Source organism: Ruditapes philippinarum, unplaced genomic scaffold, assembly GCF_026571515.1.
Source record: "Ruditapes philippinarum isolate M1 unplaced genomic scaffold, ASM2657151v2 ctg4918_1_1_1_1, whole genome shotgun sequence".
In the NCBI taxonomy this organism is placed as follows: Eukaryota; Metazoa; Mollusca; class Bivalvia; order Venerida; family Veneridae; genus Ruditapes; species Ruditapes philippinarum.
Genome location: NW_026860346.1, coordinates 3,375 through 24,902, shown reverse-complemented (window position 1 = coordinate 24,902; position 21,528 = coordinate 3,375). Strand labels below are relative to the sequence as shown.

Below are 21,528 nucleotides of genomic sequence, written 5' to 3'. Positions count from 1 at the left end.
TCTTCTAAAATTTCTCAGATTTCTAAGTTCTTTCTATTTAACCATGTTTACCATTATCCCGCGCTTTACTTTACATTGCTTTCAAAACCTCATTTTTTTAGTCATAAATATTGCTACCAACAATAACTTTGACGATTCCTATATTCATGCGCTACAAATATCGAAAAAAAAGAGAGAGAAAAAACACAAAACAAAAAAAACCCACACATACACATACAAAAACGAATTTATCCGGTATCTCAGTTATTTATGTCAAATAAGTGATAGATATGTTAAGATAATATAAAGTTTATGATTTCATATATTTCTGCAAATTAATGTACTCTTTCTATTAACGCCAACGATTAAATCATCAATCAGGCATTGCAAATAATCCTTTCTGATTACAAAACTCTGAAATGACTTTGTATACCTTGCTTAAACGGTGTTCGGAGGGCGGGGATGGGGGCATGGATGGTATACCTTTGCACTTTTCATTACCGTTCATGAACAAACCAATCGATCAAACCAAGCCATCGATATTTGTATTTTTGTCCTGTTCGGCGTTCTTAAGGAAATATTTATTTTTTTCTTTTCTCTCAGTAGAACAAGGATGCCACCAATGAGATCAGCGGTAAATGAATATGAGCATTTTGATCACCAGGGATGAAACTAGTTGTGAAATTGTTGATCATACCGACAGTGCATGGCATGGCTACTATTATCAAATGCCATTGTTTATTTAATAAAACGCTAAAATATCTAAAGTATTTGGATGATATCAATTACTGATTGTTGTTAAGAGAATCGTCTTTGAATAATCATATCGCATGCTTCGTTTTCATATTCAGTTATGTCATGTAAAAATGAAAATAGCCTGTACAACAATATTCTCTTCATCGCATTGAAGTGTGTTGGTAATTAAATGACAGACAAAACTACAATTCTTGTGACAGAAAACTAGTCTTAATGAATGCTTCTACTCGTTTCCGATATTCCTGTTAACAGCGATGTGGTGAATACATCCCAGATCAATAGCGAGAAAAGCTTTTAAGGCTATTAGGCTATTCTGTTCTGACAGGATAATTCTTAGCATGTTTTTTATCTCGAGATTCTTGCTATAATTTAGGAATGATGTGAGTTCATTTCACATGGAATCTTTATACATTGGAATTATCCTGGATATGTGATGTTGTTCGGTATGGTTTGACTTGTATAAAAATTACGAAACTCACAAATTACTCTTGTAACAAATTTTAATGTATTATCTAGCTTTACATTTTCAAAAATGACCTATTTTATTAATTTTCAGGTTGTGTATACAAGAAATGTTCAAATTTAAAGTAATTCATGTTCAAAATTATTAAGTTGTCATAACAAATATTTAAGATATAAATCTAAAATTTAAGACTAAATGTTACATATTCACAATTTCTAGATAATGTATCAACTTAATCAAACCTATACAGACACTTTAGCCTAAAGCTACAGTACATTCTAACGCTTTCATAATTTAAGAACTCATAAACGTTCAATAACTGTTGAAAAGGGGGGTAGCAAAATCAATTTATTTATACATTTCTTAGCTTCCCCAACCCCGCTTAAGCCTGGCGTATGGATTGCCTTCCAGTCAGTGCACTAACTATTCTACATGTTTAAATCCATCACAAGACCATTCTCTATGTTTTGGTGGTATTGATTTCGGTCGAGCTCTATTATTCACAATTCTTGCAGAGCTGTTACTTTCGATATTTGTGTTATTTATCTAAGAATATACGAGTACATATAAATTCATATACAATATTTACACTAAAAGTTACAGATTGGCAACTTTTTATGATGATTTACATTTAATATTTTAGAAGTTTTGAAGGACTCTTTAAGAGGACATAAACATTGACATTTGTTACATATGTGATGTATGTTTTGATTTGAGACAAATTTCTATCGATAAGGCATCAGTTTAATAATAATAATAAAGTCTTTATTTAAAGAGGCTACACAGTTGCAACAAAGGCAATCTACCCTGTGGGCCTCATAAAATGTACATATTTACAATCATACAGTTGTGAATAACATGAAATATTATGCAGAAACATAAAAAAAAGTTTAAAAAAGAGGCATCAGTTCATAAAAAGCAAGTACATGAAAATGATTTAAGATCCTAGAAAAAAATATTGATTAGAAATAACCTCATGAAATATTGTTATAAATGTGAAAATAATTAATATTGATTTGCTGCTTAGTATCCATGGCACGATTCTATTGAATTTAATTCAGTAATAATGGATAGCTACAACTTATTTCAAATCAATATTAAATTGTGCTGTGTTGGAATATGTATAAAATAATTTTAGTTTTTAATACATAGACAATTTTTTGATTAGTTGATGCTTAAAAGCACAATCAGTTGGCTAATTGATAACAATGTTACATACATAGGGATCCTTTCGAATAGAGCACCAAGACGTGTATCCTTGTCGCCGTATCATGATGTGCAATTCATTGGGTAGAGCTCCACTTTGGTACTCTATTCGAAGGATCACAATGGAAGTGACATTGTACCCTATGTACTTGACTAATCTTGTCTACGTCTTTTTTAAAAAAAAAAATACAAGCAACAAGTATATAATGTGTCTTAAGCAGGTAGCAAATAGTAGGACAATTGTCATCATTTCAAGATATGATGACACACTAGGTCTTTTGTCTCCATTCTAAGTTATGATGACACACCAGGACGTGTTTCTTCACTTTTAGATATAATTTTAGATATAATGGCACAATACAGAGAAGCGCTGGGGCGTTCGTTTCCGAGTGGTTAAGGTCTTTGACCCCACATCAGTGTGGGTTTGAATCCTTCTTTCTCCAGAGACTCTGGGTTATTTGATGTTAGGAAAGTTATCAAGGTAGCTTACTTACAAAACGTCATTGATTCTTTCCATGTGCCCACTTTTACTTTATCTTGTTATACACAATTAATTGTTTGATAATCATATAGATCTATTTGACATCATCTTAATCTGTTTCAGATGTGCTGCTCTCATTACAAAGCTTGTAAAACCATAAAAAGCAACTGCCGCTGGTGTCGTATGTAATCATCATTACAAGTTGAAGGTCACTAGAGAAGTTGTTGATGTCATTGCTGATTATAACCACATCAAAGATTGATTCAAAGGACACCAACGCTGGCATCTTCTTTTTGATAAGGAACATTGACGATTCAATTAATTAGTTCGGATTAAAATTTATTTAAGATAACGTTTCATCAACGTTTGTTCTGTATAAATATTGAGATATTTATAGACATGTCTAAACCATCAATTTATTTGTTCGTGAATACAAGCAAAGTATCACAGACTGAGATGGAAGTGATAAGAAGCCTTAACGGGACGATTGTGGGCGTGGCTAGTAAGGAAATGTATCGTGACAGTCAATTAAACGAGTTATTATATGTTGTTATTGTAATCATGTTCTATGCCATGGCGCTAATGGTGCTCATTGCAACGCAAATAAAGAAACAGGGTCGTGGTCAAGAAATTGAGTACTATGATGAGTATTTAGAAAGAAATGACAGATTAAAGAAGAAAAAGAAAATGTTGGCGACAATATCAACGGTCCCAGAGGAGGAACATTCTCTAACTGCTGGAGAAAAGAGAGGAGTTCAACTTGTGTAGTTACTTTAGTTCTTTTCCTCGTCCTTTGAACTAAATGTTGAAAATAAATTTAGCACATTTAATCAACATACAAATTTACAATATATTTTACTTCTGATTACATATTTATATACAAAATCTTTCAGCAAAAATTCAAAGAATTGACCTGTCATGTGATAAAAATTATATATATTTACCAACTTTAACCTTTAGATTTTTTAAGAAAATATTCCTGTTTATTTTTCCCTGAAAAATAGTAGTTATCCAATTAAATCAATCAATCAATCGATCCATCGGTCGACCAATCCATCAACCATGATTCAACTGATTAATCAATCAATCATTGAACGCATTACACATTTTTTAATTTTCCTTTTGATTACATTAATCATTTTGTCACAGAAGAAATGAAAAGACGCATTATTGTCAAACATAGTGACGGACTTCTTGTGTGTTGATCTATTTTTGATCCGTCAGAAATTTTAAAAGAAATGCAAATAAAATGAGTATATAATTTCATAATAAATTGTTTCAATGATTAATATAATTTCAAAATAGAATACGTGGCCGTTTTAACTTTTCTTTTTATTCAGATCCCCGTCTCTATAACGTTATATGAATTATAGACTTTAGTTTTATATGCATGCCGAAACCACATTTAAATGACAGGAAATAAATGGAGAATCCGCTTTTGTTTTGTTTTTGTTTGGAGCATGCCTCCAGATTAATGTTTTTTCATGTCAATTTTGAAAACCTATTTCCTAAGTAAACGACTGTGAAGTGAACAAAGGAAGTAATTTATGCATTGCAAACGGCACATTCCATGTAAATTACCAAAATTAGGTCAAAATAAGTAAAATTTGCCCCACTGCGTGAGTGTGAACAAAACAGCAGGTATATGGTGATAAATACTACAAAATCAGTCATTAACCGCCTATAACATGTGAATTATAACTTGAACCTCGAATCGTTTTACTTTTTAAATAATCTTAGTACGTTTTTCTCTGATTTAATTTTCTTGAAATATTTAAGACTTATCTGGAGGCATATGTCTGGAGGCAAGGAGCTCTACGGCATTTCATTAACGAAACATGATAAAGTACATGACTGCTATTCAGGACTGTGTTACTTCGTTTAATTGCATGTTGTTATGTTAGGAGTATAATTTAAACAAAAACACAAAATAAAACCCCATCGAGAACCATCCGGTTTACTCAAAAGGAATATTTTGGACTGTTAATCGGGCAACCCGGGTTCGTTTCCCCGACAGTCCAGATCACTTTCGTTGGGATTGATCATTAAATCCTTTCTACACAATTATTTGCACTGTGCCTCTGTTCTAGTATAGTTCCTTGCAAAAGTAAACGCAACAAGTACTTGTAAACTGCTTGACAGCCTGCCCAGAAACAATGCGGTGGCTGAATTGTGCTCTGAAGAATTTTATTATTTTTTATATTTTGGAAAGGTAATATGTCTCAATGATGATCTGATAAATTCAATAATTCCACTTCCTCTAGAAGAGGAGGACCACAGGTGTCATTCCGTACCTTAAATTTGACATTTTATTTTATTCAAGCTAGCTTTTACAAAACATTATTATTTAAGTGGATCATAACGATATAGCATTACATATTCACTATATTTTACCATAATTATGGTTGAAATATTTTATTATCTGCTACGATTGGGCAATTTATTTTATAGTTTGAAATTCAACAATTTCACAGAACTTTTTATGCAGAAACATGTTTATCTCTGCCGTTTATTAATAGAATACTATTTGCAAATTGTATGATATGTCGGTTATAGAAAATTTGTAAAAGACAACAATGATTTTCTATAAAATATGTCAGGTGACCAAATAACTTACAACCATAGAGATGTCTTAGTTTGAATGAAACGTTGTCAAAACTGCTGTTGTGAGATTTGGATACTTTACCAATGTATTAAACTTTGTTAATAAAGGGAGGTAATTAGAAATTTATTTTCTATAAAGTCTAAATCATCTTTTTTTCAACAAGAAATGAATGCATATATTTCAATGATTACATATAATGTGAACAAATATTTGCAGTACATATTTTAAATATTCTTCGATGTTTGAAAATTGTTTTGGAGGCATAATTATATGAAATTTAACTTAATATAAGAATATGTTAAATATGTATAGTGCAAATGTTTATTCGCATTATAAATAATTATTAAAATCTTTGCATTCATTTCTTATTGAAAAATGTGGCTTAGACTTTATCGGAACTAGATTTCTTATTACCTCCCATTATTTACATAAAATGTAAATTTGCTAATATATTTGCAAATAACGCTTTTTGAACTAACAATATTGATAAATCTTCATTCGGTCTTCAGATTTATGAGATAAAACATAAAAAACGAGTAACAGGATCTTTAAATATTATCATTATGTTCAAGGGAACTTTTACTTTTTAGAAACTGTAATATGTTCTATAAGCGGCTGTTGATTTCTAAGTCTTTGAACTTTGTAAAATACATATATTTTGTTCACTTTGCCTTTTTTGTTGATGTCCTATTTGAACATAATGTTATTTGCACACATGTGATATTCAGTTTCTATATAAGTAAAAAGGTTGCGTTATATACGTGAAAATACATAAAGGGAAATTTGGCTCAAGTGATTGTTTAAACTGAAATCACTGAAATCACAAAATTATTAACTTACTAACTAGGCTTCTAAGCAATTATGAATATTGCTTGTTAGATTGTTATTATGATATTGGTAGAACATGCATTTACGCAAAAATAATAAAACACAACTCAGACATATTAAAACAACCACTTTATTTGAAGGTATTACATACGTGTTCCATTTAAATACATACAATACATACATAAGTATACATAATTCATTCTACATTACAGTCCCATATATATATATACAGAGAAGAAACCAAGCAAAAATAAGTCCCCAAAAATTCTCATTTTACACAAGTCATAATAAATGTTGAAACATGTTTATGTTAAAACCAGTAATAATTAAGTGTCCCTCAAATCATATCTGTGCTGTATATTTACGGCACACACTTGTACTCCGCATTGAAGCCTTTTCCCTGACCGCCAAAAACGGATGTTTCAAAATACAAGGTTAGGGCATTGCCAGTAGAGAAATACGGTACTTGTATGGCATCATATGTTTTCTGCACAAAGTAAAACCTACGATTATTGATAAAAGCATATGTTGGATCAGCATTTCCATATAAAACTAGGATATCATCTGGACATCTAAAACCTTGGCATACACCTATAATGAAAACCATATACACACATTTACTGAATATATGAACATGTACACAAGAAACTATATAATGTATAATTATGCCATGTTTAATTCGAAATGAAAGACTGTCAATGAACTTAGATCTTTTAGAACATCATTAAGTTTTAGATAAACACATTACAGTAAAAACTCAGACCAGCAAATAATTGAATGTAATTGACATACTTACCATTTGATAAGCGGACAGTGTCATAAGTATCTTCTACAACAAAGTCAACAAAAAACACTCGGACTCTTTGTCCAGGCGGACAAAATATGTTCCATGTTAATTGGAGTCCTCTACAATACCATATGGTTGGGTAGCCTGGCGATGAAATGCATTTTGATGTTGCATCTCCATAAAGAGTGTAAGAACCTTTATCTAAAATAGATTACATTTATCAACTGAATTTGACAAAAATAGTGTAATAAACAAAATATTTATTCAAAAGAACACTTTAAGTTTTTTTTATGATCACTTCAATTAAATCATTGTCATAAAAATGCTTATCTTAAGTTATGTCGGATAGAAGTAATATATCATATATTGAATGTACGAATTATTGGCTTCATTTTAAATACAGGTATCATAGTTTTGAAAACAGACTATAAATCAGTGATAATGAATCTTTCCTAGAATGTCCATGCTTTAAAAACTGCAATGCTCACAGTTCATCGTCATATGTTTTGGTATCCATTGAATATTCTACATACAACTTTCATCTTATTTTACTCTCATACATGCACGTACGCATTGCACGCACAAATAAACACACACAAAATGTATATAAACTATACTAACCAAATGTCGTGCATGGTTCCGATGTTTCTGTTTCACACGGCGCCACTTAAAGAAATGTTATAAAAATGTCAAAAATAAACACACAGGTGTCTATAAGTGAGTTAATTAAACACAATCTGAATTTTAAAAAATGGGGGCATAAAGAAATTGTTAAAAAGTTCATATATATAATATATGCCAAACAAAAAATATTATAATCATACAAATAAATCATGTGCTATGATGAAGATGGCATGAAACATATGTTGTTCATTAAACAGATTATTTTCTTTATATTTTGCCAATTTACATATAGATACTTTTTGATAGATTAGATAGACAACTTTCTTGTGATTGTTGACGAACAGGTGATAAAGAAAGTCGGGGAAATATGTAAATGTCTGAAAGTAAAGACACAATACCTTATGAAGGACTCTTCCATTATTGTTTCTAAAACTAGAGGTACTGTAAAGCTTTGACAATCTTTCTAAATGTCAATTCAAAATAAAATCAATTCAGTTAGTTTGCAATAAGACTCACCAACAATTTCGCAATGTCTACCAGTGAAACCAGGTGGACAAGCACATGTGTAATTTTTCACCCCATCAATACATGTACCGCCATTTAAACAATAACTTTCGTCACAGTCGTCAATATCTATTAAATTGAAAGTGTCATTTAGGTCATTTATACTCAGAACTTTATCATAAATAATATAATAAGAAAGGTGTTGAAATTTGGACCAAAGATTAGTTTAAACTTCAAAATGTCTCTCTCGTTTTCTGTTCTATCAAACTATTTCAGACAGCTCGCTTCACGGGGTCAACTACAGCCTCTATATGAAAATATGATACAATCAGTATTAAGCGCCTGGCTTCTTGGTCCCGTTATGCAACAAATGAATAAGGAGATTTCCTCACAAGAAGTAGGTTAAATGACCTTATGTTAATATGCATTGATGATTCAGTGCTTGAAGTTGTAACAAAGATGATTTCAATACTAAGATAAAGAATGATTTTTAATTTAGTTAACTATTCTTACTTTTTTCACAAAATTGCCCAGTGAATCCTGTTCCAGTGCAGTCACAATAGATCATTCTTTCGTTTTCAATATCACAAATCAGTTTACATTGTTCAAACATTGTGCAGTTACCTTCCACATATAGAGAACGTTATTTACAGGTAAGTTCAAAGTAAGGAAGTAAGGTTTAAGAGTAACCATTAATTAGAAATTTGTCAATTTTGGTAGATTTATCTTACAATTTCTTGTAAATAATCTTACAAAGTACGTAAATACATATATTCATGAAGGAAAATCCTTTTTAAACAGACATGTCATTTAAGGAAATTTATGTCTCTATCAAATACAGAGTTATTTGATATACAAATTCATTTTAATTAGAAACACAATTAGTGCTTACATTGAAAACAGTATTTCATCGCTTGTGTCGGCCTCCGGAAACCTGGTCGCAAACACATCATTGTTCCATTACACTAAAATACATTTTTTTATAAAATGATGTATATGTATATGAAATTATTAAATTAAACATAAATAAATGATAGATTATAAGGTGGAGTTGAGTTTTATTGATATATATGTATTTCTTCTTACATTAATGTATTACTTCTTACTTAAACACAAAGTGATCGAAAACACAAGGGTTAACCAATATAATAATGTTTGGAAATCAATAACTGGCGGGACTATAACTAGTAGATAATCTTGGAAAAGGGCGATTAATGTAACTGTGAAAATTATCACAATATAACATACGCAATAGAGCTTGGAAATACCCTTCAATATAAAGGATTTTTCATAATTAAAAGAGCCGGGGATCACCTCTGCAGTGTCAATTAATAAGACACGCAGTCTGATCACGATCCATGCTATTCGTTTATCAACTCTATTACAAGTCGAGAAACTGGTAGCGAACAGCATGGATCCTGATCAGACTGTGCGGATGCTAGTCGCATACGCACTATGTTGGTTTTGTCGTGACGCAGCTCAAATGTTACATAAATCACTTACGTCCGCATCATCTATACAGGTTTCGTTTAGAGTTGACAATGACTTGAATGAAGTTGCATTAACGGCCGCTGTAAAGCACGCTACGATCTGAGGTATAAATGGCCTATATTTATTTACGTTATATCTATTATATGATTTCTTTTTCTACTTAAACATTTGTTTTATTGTTAAAAAAATAATCTTGTACTATTATATTCCTTCTAAAAACATGTTTACATACATTTACTGTATTTCAAATAAAATTTCTTTTTATTTCTACCACAAGTCTGCACAAACCATTTTTTTCTTTTAACTTCCAAATTAGTGAAGGTTAGTATGAGTTAAAACTATTTTGTTGTTCAACATTGAAATAAAATGTTTATAAAAATAATTTTACTTGAATAAGTAAACATCGGGTATATGTACGTTACCGTAAGGAAGTGTATTGAATGCATCATTTTGTTACGTCAAGTATTATTCCAGTGAGAATCGATATTTAGTCAACTGAAAAAGAAAAGAAAAAGGCAGCTGTATAATTCTTGCTCACTTTTCTACCTATTAAATTATTTTGCTTCTCTTCTAGTCTTAACATCCTTTCATTTTTTCATTGATTTTCTGTCAGTTTCATTTATTAACGTTCAATGATAAAATAATCGCAATACAACAGGTTGTATGCAATAGTTTTTTTCACAATCTAATAATCTCATAATTTCTAGTATATAAAATAAATTAGTTGGCAAGGCAGAAACTTGAAAGACTTATTGTGAATAAACTAATAAAAGTTAACGTGTTCCGAGGGCATTTCGTGCTTTGCTATTATATACTAGTATATAGTATAGATGCATCTATTTTTTTATAATTTTTTAAAAACGTCCGGCGGTAGATATTTATTGATGTATATTGTTATGTGTTACGACGTTTATAAATAAAAATCATGAAGTCGGACACAACGGGTAGTCGCAAAAAAAAACTTTTTTTGCCATTAAGTGCCTGTGGTGAAACTCTATTTAATTTTAAAGCGTTTATCAAGCTAAATTCAGCCACCAATTTCACATTGATTTTTTTATATTGTATAACAGAAAGAACCTTGCGATAGGATAGGGAACGTTTAATATTATCGCGCTTTTCGGTTAAAGTACCGGTATGGAATTTTCAAGATGGAGGATTATTTTCGGGAAGAAACGTAGTTGATTTTTATTTCGGCTAATTATACAAGTAGTTTATTCTCTTGAAAAAAGATGGGAGGAAAATGCACATGCAAGTGTTCATCTCTTTTGACAATATGCTTAGTGTAAGTGAACATTTGTGTTAAATCGATATGTTACTAACACTTCACATGATAACTATGAAATTCATGTTCATGTCAAAAGCCAGACGATTCACATCTTGTTTATTGATATTATCTTTGTTAATAAAACGAAGCCTCAACAAACAGATGTACCATTGTAATGAAACTGTATTGTATTCAGTAAGTGCTTATTTTTAAAATTTACATAGATATGATGAAAGTACGAAATATGATCAGCACACGTCCATTTAAAATATCTAAGGTGGTAATCGTTAAAAGTGAATCGAAAATTGACTTCAGACACAATTCTTTTTCCTGGATAAGTCTAAATGATAATCTTTATTTGATTCTTAGTAATTTAAACGTAAACATATACTATGCTGATCTTGCCAGTTTTTTTAATGACACTTTATATTCATATCGTGTCAAACTATAGTGTTCAGAGTTTAAAACATAACATATCTACTGTGCGGTTGTCAAAACATGTTTATTCTACGGAGACTGTGAAGCAATAATCAATATTTTATGGTATCAAATTTGAGCATAGCATATCTTGAAACAGGTAGAGAAATACTTTATATCTATTTTCCTAAAAAGAACAGCAAGCGCAAATGAACTTCGCTCTCATTGACTAGAACAGTTCATTTTAAACAGAGTTATTTTGTAGAAAATCTTGGGAAATGTCTCTACTATTTTAATGCTGATTAACAACACGTGAAGCAGCGAAATATTTACATTTTAAATCACGAGAATACCAATTCTGACAAAAATACCACATTAGGGTCGTTCAAATAGAAGACCTGACCAAACTGAAAGTTAGAACATGAACAATGAAGTAAAAATAACGTTATCACAACTTCAGTACCTAAACAAAAATCAAAACTTTTCATTTTCTAATTTTCTTTTAACAAAAATTTTAAACAATATGAATGACAAAACAAATATCATAAGACTTACCTTAGCTGTTCTCTATACCTTGTTCAATCACTTATCCAATGAAGAAAATTCGCACAAAGTGTCTCATTTTATATACTTTAAAGAAAGAAAAAGAATATACGACATTGACAGATTTGATGCACGATGCAAAAGTGCAAAAGCTGTAGCGACGTATGTTTTGTCTTGAATAATGATTAATATATGTCCATGCAACACATGTTATTTTTCCAAGTATCGCAAAAAACTTGACATTATGGCGTGATTTTAAAATCGTTTATAGCGAAATAAATCTGAAATCCCCGGTCAAGTAGTATAAAAATGATCTGCTGAAATGCCATGCTGGCGGAGCAATCTACCAGGACATTCTTAAATATAGTGTTATAATGTTTTGCTGGAATGCTTAGCTTGCAGAGCAATCTAACGGGCGATTCCTAAAAGTAGTGTAAAAATCCTGCAATGTTCAGCAATCTAGTAGAACACTCTTTAAAATAGTATAAATGCTGCAAGCGGGGCATTCTAACATATAGCGTAATATATACTCTGCTTGAATGTTGCGCTGGCAGCACAAATTAGCTGGGCATTCCCTTCCATTTTATAAAATCTCTGCTGTAATGCTCAGCTGGAATGCTCAGCTGGCAATGTAATTTAGCGGGACATCCCTAAATATTACTCCTCATGCATCGTCTTTTACTAATACCGACTCTTAAAATGTTATTTTTATTGCCTGTATCAATATATTGCACTGGTCTGCGACTGTTTCTGATATCCTCGTAGACTTCCAGGATTTTTGGTGACAAACTGATTTATAACCTATTTTGCGTTCTAGTATCCCTCAGGACTCCGTTTTGTTGGTTTTCGACTTCTTGAACACTCTAAAACTTTCAGGAATATTTGTTGCCAATGAAGATAATGGCATTTTTAACTTTTATGGACCATCCTGAGTCAGTTTCTTTAGTCTGCGACTTATTCCTGGGCACTCGCAAACTTTCGAAAATCTTTGGTGCCATCTTCTATTTCTAGGGACCCTCCAGAATCAATTTCTTTGGTCTGCGTCTTATCCTTGGACACTCGTGGACTTTCTGGAAATTTCAGTGCCAATGACATTTTTTGACTTTTAGGGACTCTCCAGAATCCATTTCGTTGGTCTGCGACTCATTCTTGGGCTAAGGAAACGTTTAGGAATGTTTGCTGCCAATGGAGTAAAAAACCTGTTTTGGGTTCCAGTTACCCTCAGGGGTCCATTGAAAATATTTTCAGAGAGCATTGCAGAAGAGAATTTATTATACTATACTTCAGAATAATCCGCTTGTCATGATTGCTCTGTCAACTTATCTTTCCAGCACAGAATTTACACACTCAATTTAGGAATACCCTGCTAAATTGCTCTGCCAGCTCGGCATTCCATCAGAACATTTTACACTATATTTATCAATGCCGCGCTAGATTTCTCTGTCAGCTGAGTATTCAGGCAGAGCATTTTTACACTGCAATTATGAATGTCCAACTAGATTGCTCTGCCAGATAAACATTTCAGCTCAGCATTTTTACACTTTATTTCAGTATGCTTTTGTAGATTGTACTGCTATTTGAGCTTTCCGGCAAAACATGTTTACACATTTTTTTTTGGAATGTTCCGATAGATTGCTCTGACAGCTCGGCATTCCAGATAAACATTTTTGCACCTTTTTAAGAATGCCTGCCAGCTCGGCATTCCAGCAGAACAATTATTAAACTTTATAAAAGAATGCCCCGCTTCATTGCTCTGCCAGCTCGGTATTGAATTAAGAACATTTTTTACACTATATAAATGATGCCCTGCTAGATATCTTAACCAGCTGAGAATTCCAGCAGAGCATGTTTTTTTTTAAATTATATTTAAGAATACCTCCTTAGAATGGTCTGCCTGCTCGGTATTTGAGCAAAGCATTTTATACTATATTCAAGAATGCACAGCTAGATTGCTTAGCCAGCAGAGCAATTAAGTTCAGGAATTTTTACACTATATTTCCGAATGTCCTGCAAGATTGCCAAGCCATCTAAGCATTCTAGCAGAACATTCATTACACTATCTTTTAGAATGCCCTCACTGACTGCTAGATTGCTCTGCCAGCTGGGCATTTCACACAATATTTCGGAATGATCCGCTATATTTCTTAGTCAGCTGAGCATTCCAGCAGAGCATTTATTGTACTTCATTTAAGAATGCCACGCTTAATTGTTCTGCCTAGCATTTTTGTACAGTATTTAAGAATGCCTCGCTACATTGCTAAGCCGGCTCAGCATTTTGGCAGAGCATGTTTTACGCTTTATTAAGGAATACCATGCTAGATTCCCTAGCCAACGAAGCATTCCATCAGAGCATTTTTACATAGCATTTTGGAATGTCTGGCTAAATTGCTATGTCAGTTTAGCGTTTTAGCAGAGCATCTTTACACTTTATTTCAGAACGCTCTAAAAAATTACTCCTTTAGGTAAGCATTCTAGCAAAGTTTTTTTGGAATACCCCGCTAGATTGTTTTGCACGCCAGGCATTCCAACAGAGCATTTTACACTATCTTCCCGAAAACGCCGCTAGATTACTAAAATGGCTGATAATTAAACATGATTTACACATTGGATACTATGGGAAATCTTTGATTTCAAAATTGACACCTTTTTGAAATAAATACATGTATAAGTAAAGTGCTTTTAAACAAATGGATCATCCAGTAAGACGTAACAAATGGATCCTTACAGGAAGATTCATTCGAATGTATCATTAAAGAAATACCACTATAACAATGAGTAAATGAATTTAGTAATAAAACATCACATGTGTTAATCTAACTGCTTATTTATATATACAATTTTGTATTATGTTTTATTCAAAGATTCGATTTGGACTTGTTTTTTATGATAAACGTTAAATTAATAGATTAAACATGAAATATATTAAGTCATTTTCGGTACAACAAGCTCATTTTTTCAAATGGTGAATTTTTAAGATTTATATTAGCATAAAGTCATATAAATCTTATACAAAAAGTTTATTTTTTAAACATTTGTATTATAATAATGTAACTGCTTATTTTCCTGGATGAAAAGAGTTTGGGCGTGGGGTCAATTTACTTTTCTGCACAGCACGATTAGTGAAAAAAATCAATATCCGTCGCCGGCCTTTTAAAGAATAATTAAACTGTGGTGTAAAAAAAACTTAAAACAATTTAAACAATATGGTAAAGTATTTATGCTTAAACACTTTAAATAGCTAGTTACAAAAAATCATATCATATTTCAACATGTAAAGGCATCAAATTGCTTAACAATTGTAATCTTTTTCTCTTTATTTTACAAGTCTTTACAAACTAAAGTCATTTGAATAGTTAACGGATATTAAACAGTATGTGTTATTCTTTTTTGAACATTCTCTATTTGAAAAACGATCGTTTATGTAAAAAAGAAAGTGAAGCTAGGTTAATATAATTTTCAAATATCCTTTTTATTGCTTATTAAAAAAAGCTTCGTAACCAAATAAATTTAACTCAGTTTCGTTTTTTTAAAGAAGAAAAAATGAATGACACATCAACAGATTGGCAATCTGGCAAAAGTTTGTCAGCCACGAATGCTTATATGTTTGATAACGAACTAGGCAGTGATATCACTTTTCGCATGGGTGCCACAGGGGAGCGAGTTTTAGCACATAAATATATGTTGGTATGTATTTGTTTTGTTTTTATTGTTGTAAAATAAATAACACGATATAATAATAAGTCAAGGAGATAATTGTTACAATAAAATTATGTGTATTTACTGTAAGTTTACGCTTAGTTTTAAACTCTTTAAATATTAAAAGCGGCTACACAGAGGTTAACACGTCTGACTAGGAGGATTGCAGGTTGCTTGGGTTTAAAATCTGCCAGGGGCAAGCCATTGTGTCCCTGATCAAAAAACTTTATACTTTAATGTATTACTTAGTTGGTTCAATGAACGGTTTCGATCTTATTTAGCTGTATGAATTAAAATCGTATCTAGAGCATGTCCACTTTGACATACCATACATTATTCGATCTATCAATCGGTTTATTGAATGCATTTCAAAGATAAAAGAAAGCTGCACGTAAACAATTCTGTACTCTTTCTTCTTTATTTTACATTTTTCTATCATTATTGATAGCGCGTAAGTTACATTTCACAGAAAGGGAGTAGGCAGTGTAATGTTTTAAAACTGAAGTCTATTCTATTCATCTAAGAAATTGATCTATTGAATAAAATTTTTCGCGATGAACATCTTTTAGTGTATACTCGCTAATCGAAACTTTAAATCCATAGATACTGAAATAGATACTTTTGTATGTGTCATGTTAGTAATTCATATTTTCGGAAACAATACAATGTGTCGGAAATTTAAATCTATAACATAATATTCAGTATATGTTATTACACAATTTTAAAATGGAACTGATATTTTCAGTGCAGCAGAAGCCAGGTCTTCTTTGCTATGTTTTATGGTCAAATGGCGGAGATGGGTCGAGAAGTTATCATTCCTGATATAGAAGCAGACGTTATGAAAATCTTTCTAAGGTGTTGACATTTTACTTCACCTTCAATTTCTTACTTGACTTTGTTAAGTTAATATTATGTTTGCAAATTAAATAAATAAAGGATAAAAACAAAACCCAAATACTAGATCATATTCATGAATTCATGAACAATTAAAAACGTAGTCAAAAATGCAGTGACGTTAAAACATTTAACAGGTATTCATTTTAATTGCAACAGTCACGTGATAAATAATAAATTATAAATAATAAAATAATAAAAACATGTTGCCACTCTGTATGTTATGTTCAAACCGCTGATGAAAGGAAACATTTTCACATCTGCAAAAGCTGTAAGTAAAAAATAAACTGTATACTTTCATTTTTATTCACTATGTAAACACATGTTTCTGATCTCTCTCCCCTTTAGGACTAATATGTATTTCATTCATTCACCAACATCGTATTCTAGCACATCTTTTATTTCATCTGATTATACTGTTCACCACTTATTGTTGACAGGTTCTTATATACAGATAGAATTGACATAGCTCCGGACACGGTGATGGCACTCATGTACACAGCCAAGAAATATGCTGTAGAAGGACTGGTGACTAGATGTAGAGAATACTTGGAAACGAAGATTACATGTGACAATGTATGTACAATATTAGAACAGGCCCATATGTTTGATGAGAATGAGCTACGAAATCATTGCTTCATTACAATTTTCTCCAACAGCATGGACGTTCTGAAGAGTCCACTAAAGGATTATCAAAACCTATGCTTTGATTGCCTAAGGAAATTACTGCATTCTGATAAATTGATGGCAAATGAGGAAACCATCTTCATTGCTTGTTTGAATTGGGCAGAAGAACAATGCCGTTTAAAGAGTATAGAAATAAGTGATGTAAACATGCGTGGAGTGTTGGGAGAAATTCTGTATCTCATAAGATTTCCAAATATGGACCAAAGAACGTTTACTGATCTTGTTTCTGGCACAGGATTGCTAACTTCGGATGAAAAATTAGCGGTTTATCGGCAGTTTTGTAGATTGCCACGTGATGGCGACACATCGACAATTGGACTAAGATTTCCTTCAAAACCCCGCAATGCTACCGAGATATTCAGAGCAAGTCGTTTCAAAGAAGTTCTTGGGGGAATATTTGATTTCTGGGACAACAACGATAATGACTGTGATGCTATTTCTTTCAGGTCATCACGTGATATAAACCTAATAGGTGTATCGTTATACCGTCCTTTCCCAGATGGGATTATTCGCGGTAGTGTTAAGATATATGACGAAAGTAACTGGTGCATGGCAAAACTAGAGAACCTAGAAATAGTCTGTAGGGATGGCGATGAAACAACAATCGATATAAAATTCAAAGGTAGTGAAAAAATACAACAAAACAGGTGGTATACTGTTACACAACAAATGCAAGGATCCAAATCATTCTATGGAAATAGCGGGCAAAAACAGGTTCAAGGAAAAGGCGTAGTAATATCGTTTAGACGTAGTCCGATGGACAAAAACAAGACAGATGTTGATTCTGGTCAAATACCGGCTCTTCTTTATTCGTAAGGAACTCTTAAAAAGGCATGATATGTTAATATATGTATTCCTTTTAATAAACTTATGAATCTTTGAATACAGATATTTCAACCTTTAGTTGTTATATTTGGACGATTTGTTACATAAACATATGCGTTGGTCTGTAATAATCTAAGCAACTATACAATTTGATCTGTAATGGATTTTTGTCAGCAAATAAGTGTATTGTTGTCAATACAAGAAAAATACCATATATGGAAACAAACACAGAAAATTAATTCATGAATGATATGGATGTAAGCAAAGATTCTATCTATAACAATAACGATCACCTGTCTAATATTTTGTCCTAACCCGATAAGCAAGTATGCCTATAGAATGGGTTCATAAGACTATGCTCAAACGCGACGTATCCCAATAGATATTGTTTTCAGGATAATACCTCTCGTCTTACAACTGCATCTTGTCATTATCATCATGTTTGCTAAGTTTTAAATTGATAACTTTTATAGATTAAGATAAGCATTTTCGACACGAAGTTAAAAAAAGGGTATAACTCTAAAGAATAGCTTAATGCACAATTCGTTTGCCTTAGAACTGCGCATTGTCATGACAGTTTCACGTGAATGTCCTTGATAGTTTTGAAACCATTTTAATTCACAAATAGTTATATACAAAGGGACATGACTCCGAAAAGTAGCTTTCAGAATACCTTTTCTTGTTGATTTTTGTTAAAAAAATGTTTGGGTTGTTATAATTGTGTCATGTTGATTCCTTTAGTTAAAATCATTTCTGCAATTTTGACAGAAATGGTCATACCTTTAATACAACTGGTATTAAGCATATTGCCCGTTGTGCTAAGACTGCACCTTGTCATGATAAGCATGTATTCAAAGTTTTGTACTGATACTTTATTAGGTGCTGGAGTAATGTGTTGCTCTAAAGGTTTTGCACAAAGACGACACCTACGACGACGACGCAGCCATCAACTTTTTTCCAGATCCAACAAGTAAAAATCAAGCAACTAAAAGTAGAGGGCCTAGTAAGGCTGCACGTACACGCAGTGCGGGTCTGGCTCTTCATTAGTGTCAATTGCTAATAATTTCAGATTCATCAGATAATGGTTTAATCTGCATCCATTCATACTTCGACGCGATTTTCTTAATGTACTGGCAGTTAATTAAATAAAATCAGCTTGTCAAAAAATAAGATTTGGAGTTTGGAAATGATAAACAAACTTTTTATAATACAATGTAGTTTATCTTTTCTTTTTAGTTACGATTTTTTTTATAATATTCAACATTTAATTTTGTAATTTATCTGTGGTATTTGACAAATTATCTGTTATAATTTCGCATTTTGGTATCATTGTAGAAAAAAAAGAAAAAAAAAAGAAAAAAAGAGAACATATCTAAAATAAAATAATTGTGGGATTTTATATCTTTTAAAAGACTAGTGTTGTTCTTAAATCTTGTATGTCAATATGACAATATATGTTTACACCTTTTCAGAGAGATAGCCATAAAATGGAATTCTCGTGTGAATAGCTTCGTCATGTTAAAAAAGGTCTGTATTTGAGTCAACACACAATCAACCAGCAAATTCCTTGTATTAATAAGCGATTGCCTTTCAGGTAGTTTTCAATAACACAGAAGGCCCCATGACGCCAATATATTCCCCTTTTGTATCTGTGTCCTTATTACCACTGTAGACAGGCACTTAAATATTTTTTTTTATTTACATTTCTTGAAATTAAACTTTAACATTGCTAACTTTATATTAGCAGTCACTGTGTTCTTTGCGGGAAAAACACATTTGCATTATCTAAAATGTACAGTAAATAAAAAAGCTACATGGATCATGTTTACTTAAGCTTTGCAATGGGTACAACCAATGTCACAGCCTTCCTGGCTCAAGGTAAAGACAAAGTTCAAATATAAGATAATTACTTATAAAATCTTTTAATTTTGAAGTATTGTTTTACCTTGATTGAAATGTTCACATTAACAAGGCAATATTCAGGAACACATGCCATTTCTGTACAGAATTAAAGTCACTTTTGAAGTAAATGTTTTCATTTAAAAATATCTATAAATTATACTACCAAATAGGCTTTTACTGTAATGAAGCAAATCTCTTTACAATCTTCCGAAAGTTTTAATGTGCAGTAAAAACTCAAATTTTGGGTTTAAATCAGACTATTAAACTATCAACAATGGGCCCTTAACATATATTTTTGATTTTTACCAAACGTCAAATGCTAAAGTAAAATTAAACCAAGGTTTTACGACCCCAACAAGGGTTAAACTAAAATTTCAAAAATTTTAAAGGAAAATACAAAACCCTTTTGTCTTTTTTGTAAACCGTGTTTAAATAACATTTAAAATTTTGGCCCTTTATTCGTGGTCCCCTTGAAACAAAGTTTCAAAATTCAGTAAAAAAATTAAAAAACAGAGTAAATTACATTCTTTTGAAAAAACGGTGTGAGGGACATTTTGGGATTCCGTTGGGATTGAATTTTGGATCCCCAAAAAAGTTTTCACAGGGACAAAAAAACTTTTTCCTCAAAAAAAAATTTCAAATTGAAAATTTGTATTCAGGGGGTAAAAACATCAATTGGGAAATTAAATTTACAAAAAAAGCATTAACCCCATTTTATAACAGAAATTATGATTTAAATTAAAAAATTAAACTGAATGACCCCACTTCATATGAAAATATATTGGGTTTTTATTTCAAATTTTTTAAACTATTTTTCTTTGAAAGGGTTTTGGGGAATTCTTTATGAAATTTGGGAAAAAAGTATGTTTTTTAAATTTAAAATTTTGTTGTTTTTGTTCCCGAGATTTTTAGTTTAAAATTTAATACTTTTTGAAAACAAAATTTACTAGTTTTAAAAACTCATTTTTTTTTCTAGTCTATAAAAATAAAAAATTTGAAGAGAAAAAAAAAAAAAATTTTAAAAATTTAAATTTAACCCATTTTAAACAGTAATTGTTAGGTTTTGAAAAGAAAATTTATGATTGTTGAAAAAACCCCATTACAAAACATTTTGGGTTGGGAACCAAGTTTAGTTTTGAAAATTGTTTATTGCACAGGTTTCAAACCTAGATCTAAAACTGTTTTTAAGGGGGGCTAAGTATTTCTATTTTTGGAAAATTCCCAAAAATGCTTGAGGTACGATATTTTTATTATTTTTTTTTGAGCAATACAAAAAAAATAAAAGGGCCCGGGTTTTGCGGGTTTAAAACTTAAATTTGGGCCCTTTTTGATCTTTCTTTCCTTTTTCTTAAACTTTGGGAAACTATGATAAAGAGAATCGGGGTTATTTTAAGGGTTTCCATTCTTTGTAAAAAAAGCCCTTTTTAAATTTTTTTAAATTGGGGAAATTTTTGTTGGGAGGTTGTTTGGGGGGGGGTTTTTTCCAAAATTTGGAAAAAATTCTAAATTCAAAAAAAGGGATTTAAGGGGTGGAAAGCCGCAAAAACTTTTTTTTTTTTGTGCATTTTCTTAATCA

At 31.5% G+C, this 21,528-nt stretch overlaps 2 protein-coding genes across 3 annotated transcripts; one reads left to right on the top strand and one right to left on the bottom strand.

Annotated features, from left to right (window-relative positions):
- Window positions 1–6,432: 6,432 nt before the first annotated feature.
- Window positions 6,433–12,126, bottom strand: LOC132759717 (protein crumbs-like). 2 transcript variants are annotated; one of them, XM_060751535.1, is made up of 9 exons: window positions 11,961–12,124; window positions 10,147–10,219; window positions 9,737–9,823; window positions 9,126–9,198; window positions 8,747–8,857; window positions 8,246–8,362; window positions 7,727–7,771; window positions 7,115–7,306; window positions 6,433–6,909 (listed from the first exon to the last, which is right to left on the bottom strand). In XM_060751535.1, exons 2-9 carry the CDS (start codon window positions 10,171–10,173, stop codon window positions 6,680–6,682), a joined length of 882 nt encoding a protein of 293 aa, XP_060607518.1. In that variant the 5' UTR covers window positions 10,174–10,219; window positions 11,961–12,124; the 3' UTR covers window positions 6,433–6,679. The 2 variants fall into 2 exon arrangements, with proteins under 2 accessions (XP_060607518.1, XP_060607519.1); XM_060751536.1 differs by lacking the exon at window positions 9,737–9,823 and having other exon boundaries at window positions 11,961–12,126.
- Window positions 12,127–15,298: 3,172 nt separating this feature from the next.
- LOC132759719 (BTB/POZ domain-containing protein 6-like) lies at window positions 15,299–19,164 on the top strand. The gene is made up of 3 exons (XM_060751538.1): window positions 15,299–15,632; window positions 16,390–16,499; window positions 16,979–19,164. The coding sequence occupies exons 1-3, from the start codon at window positions 15,489–15,491 to the stop codon at window positions 18,039–18,041; spliced, it is 1,317 nt and encodes a 438-aa protein (XP_060607521.1). The 5' UTR covers window positions 15,299–15,488; the 3' UTR covers window positions 18,042–19,164.
- Window positions 19,165–21,528: the final 2,364 nt, after the last annotated feature.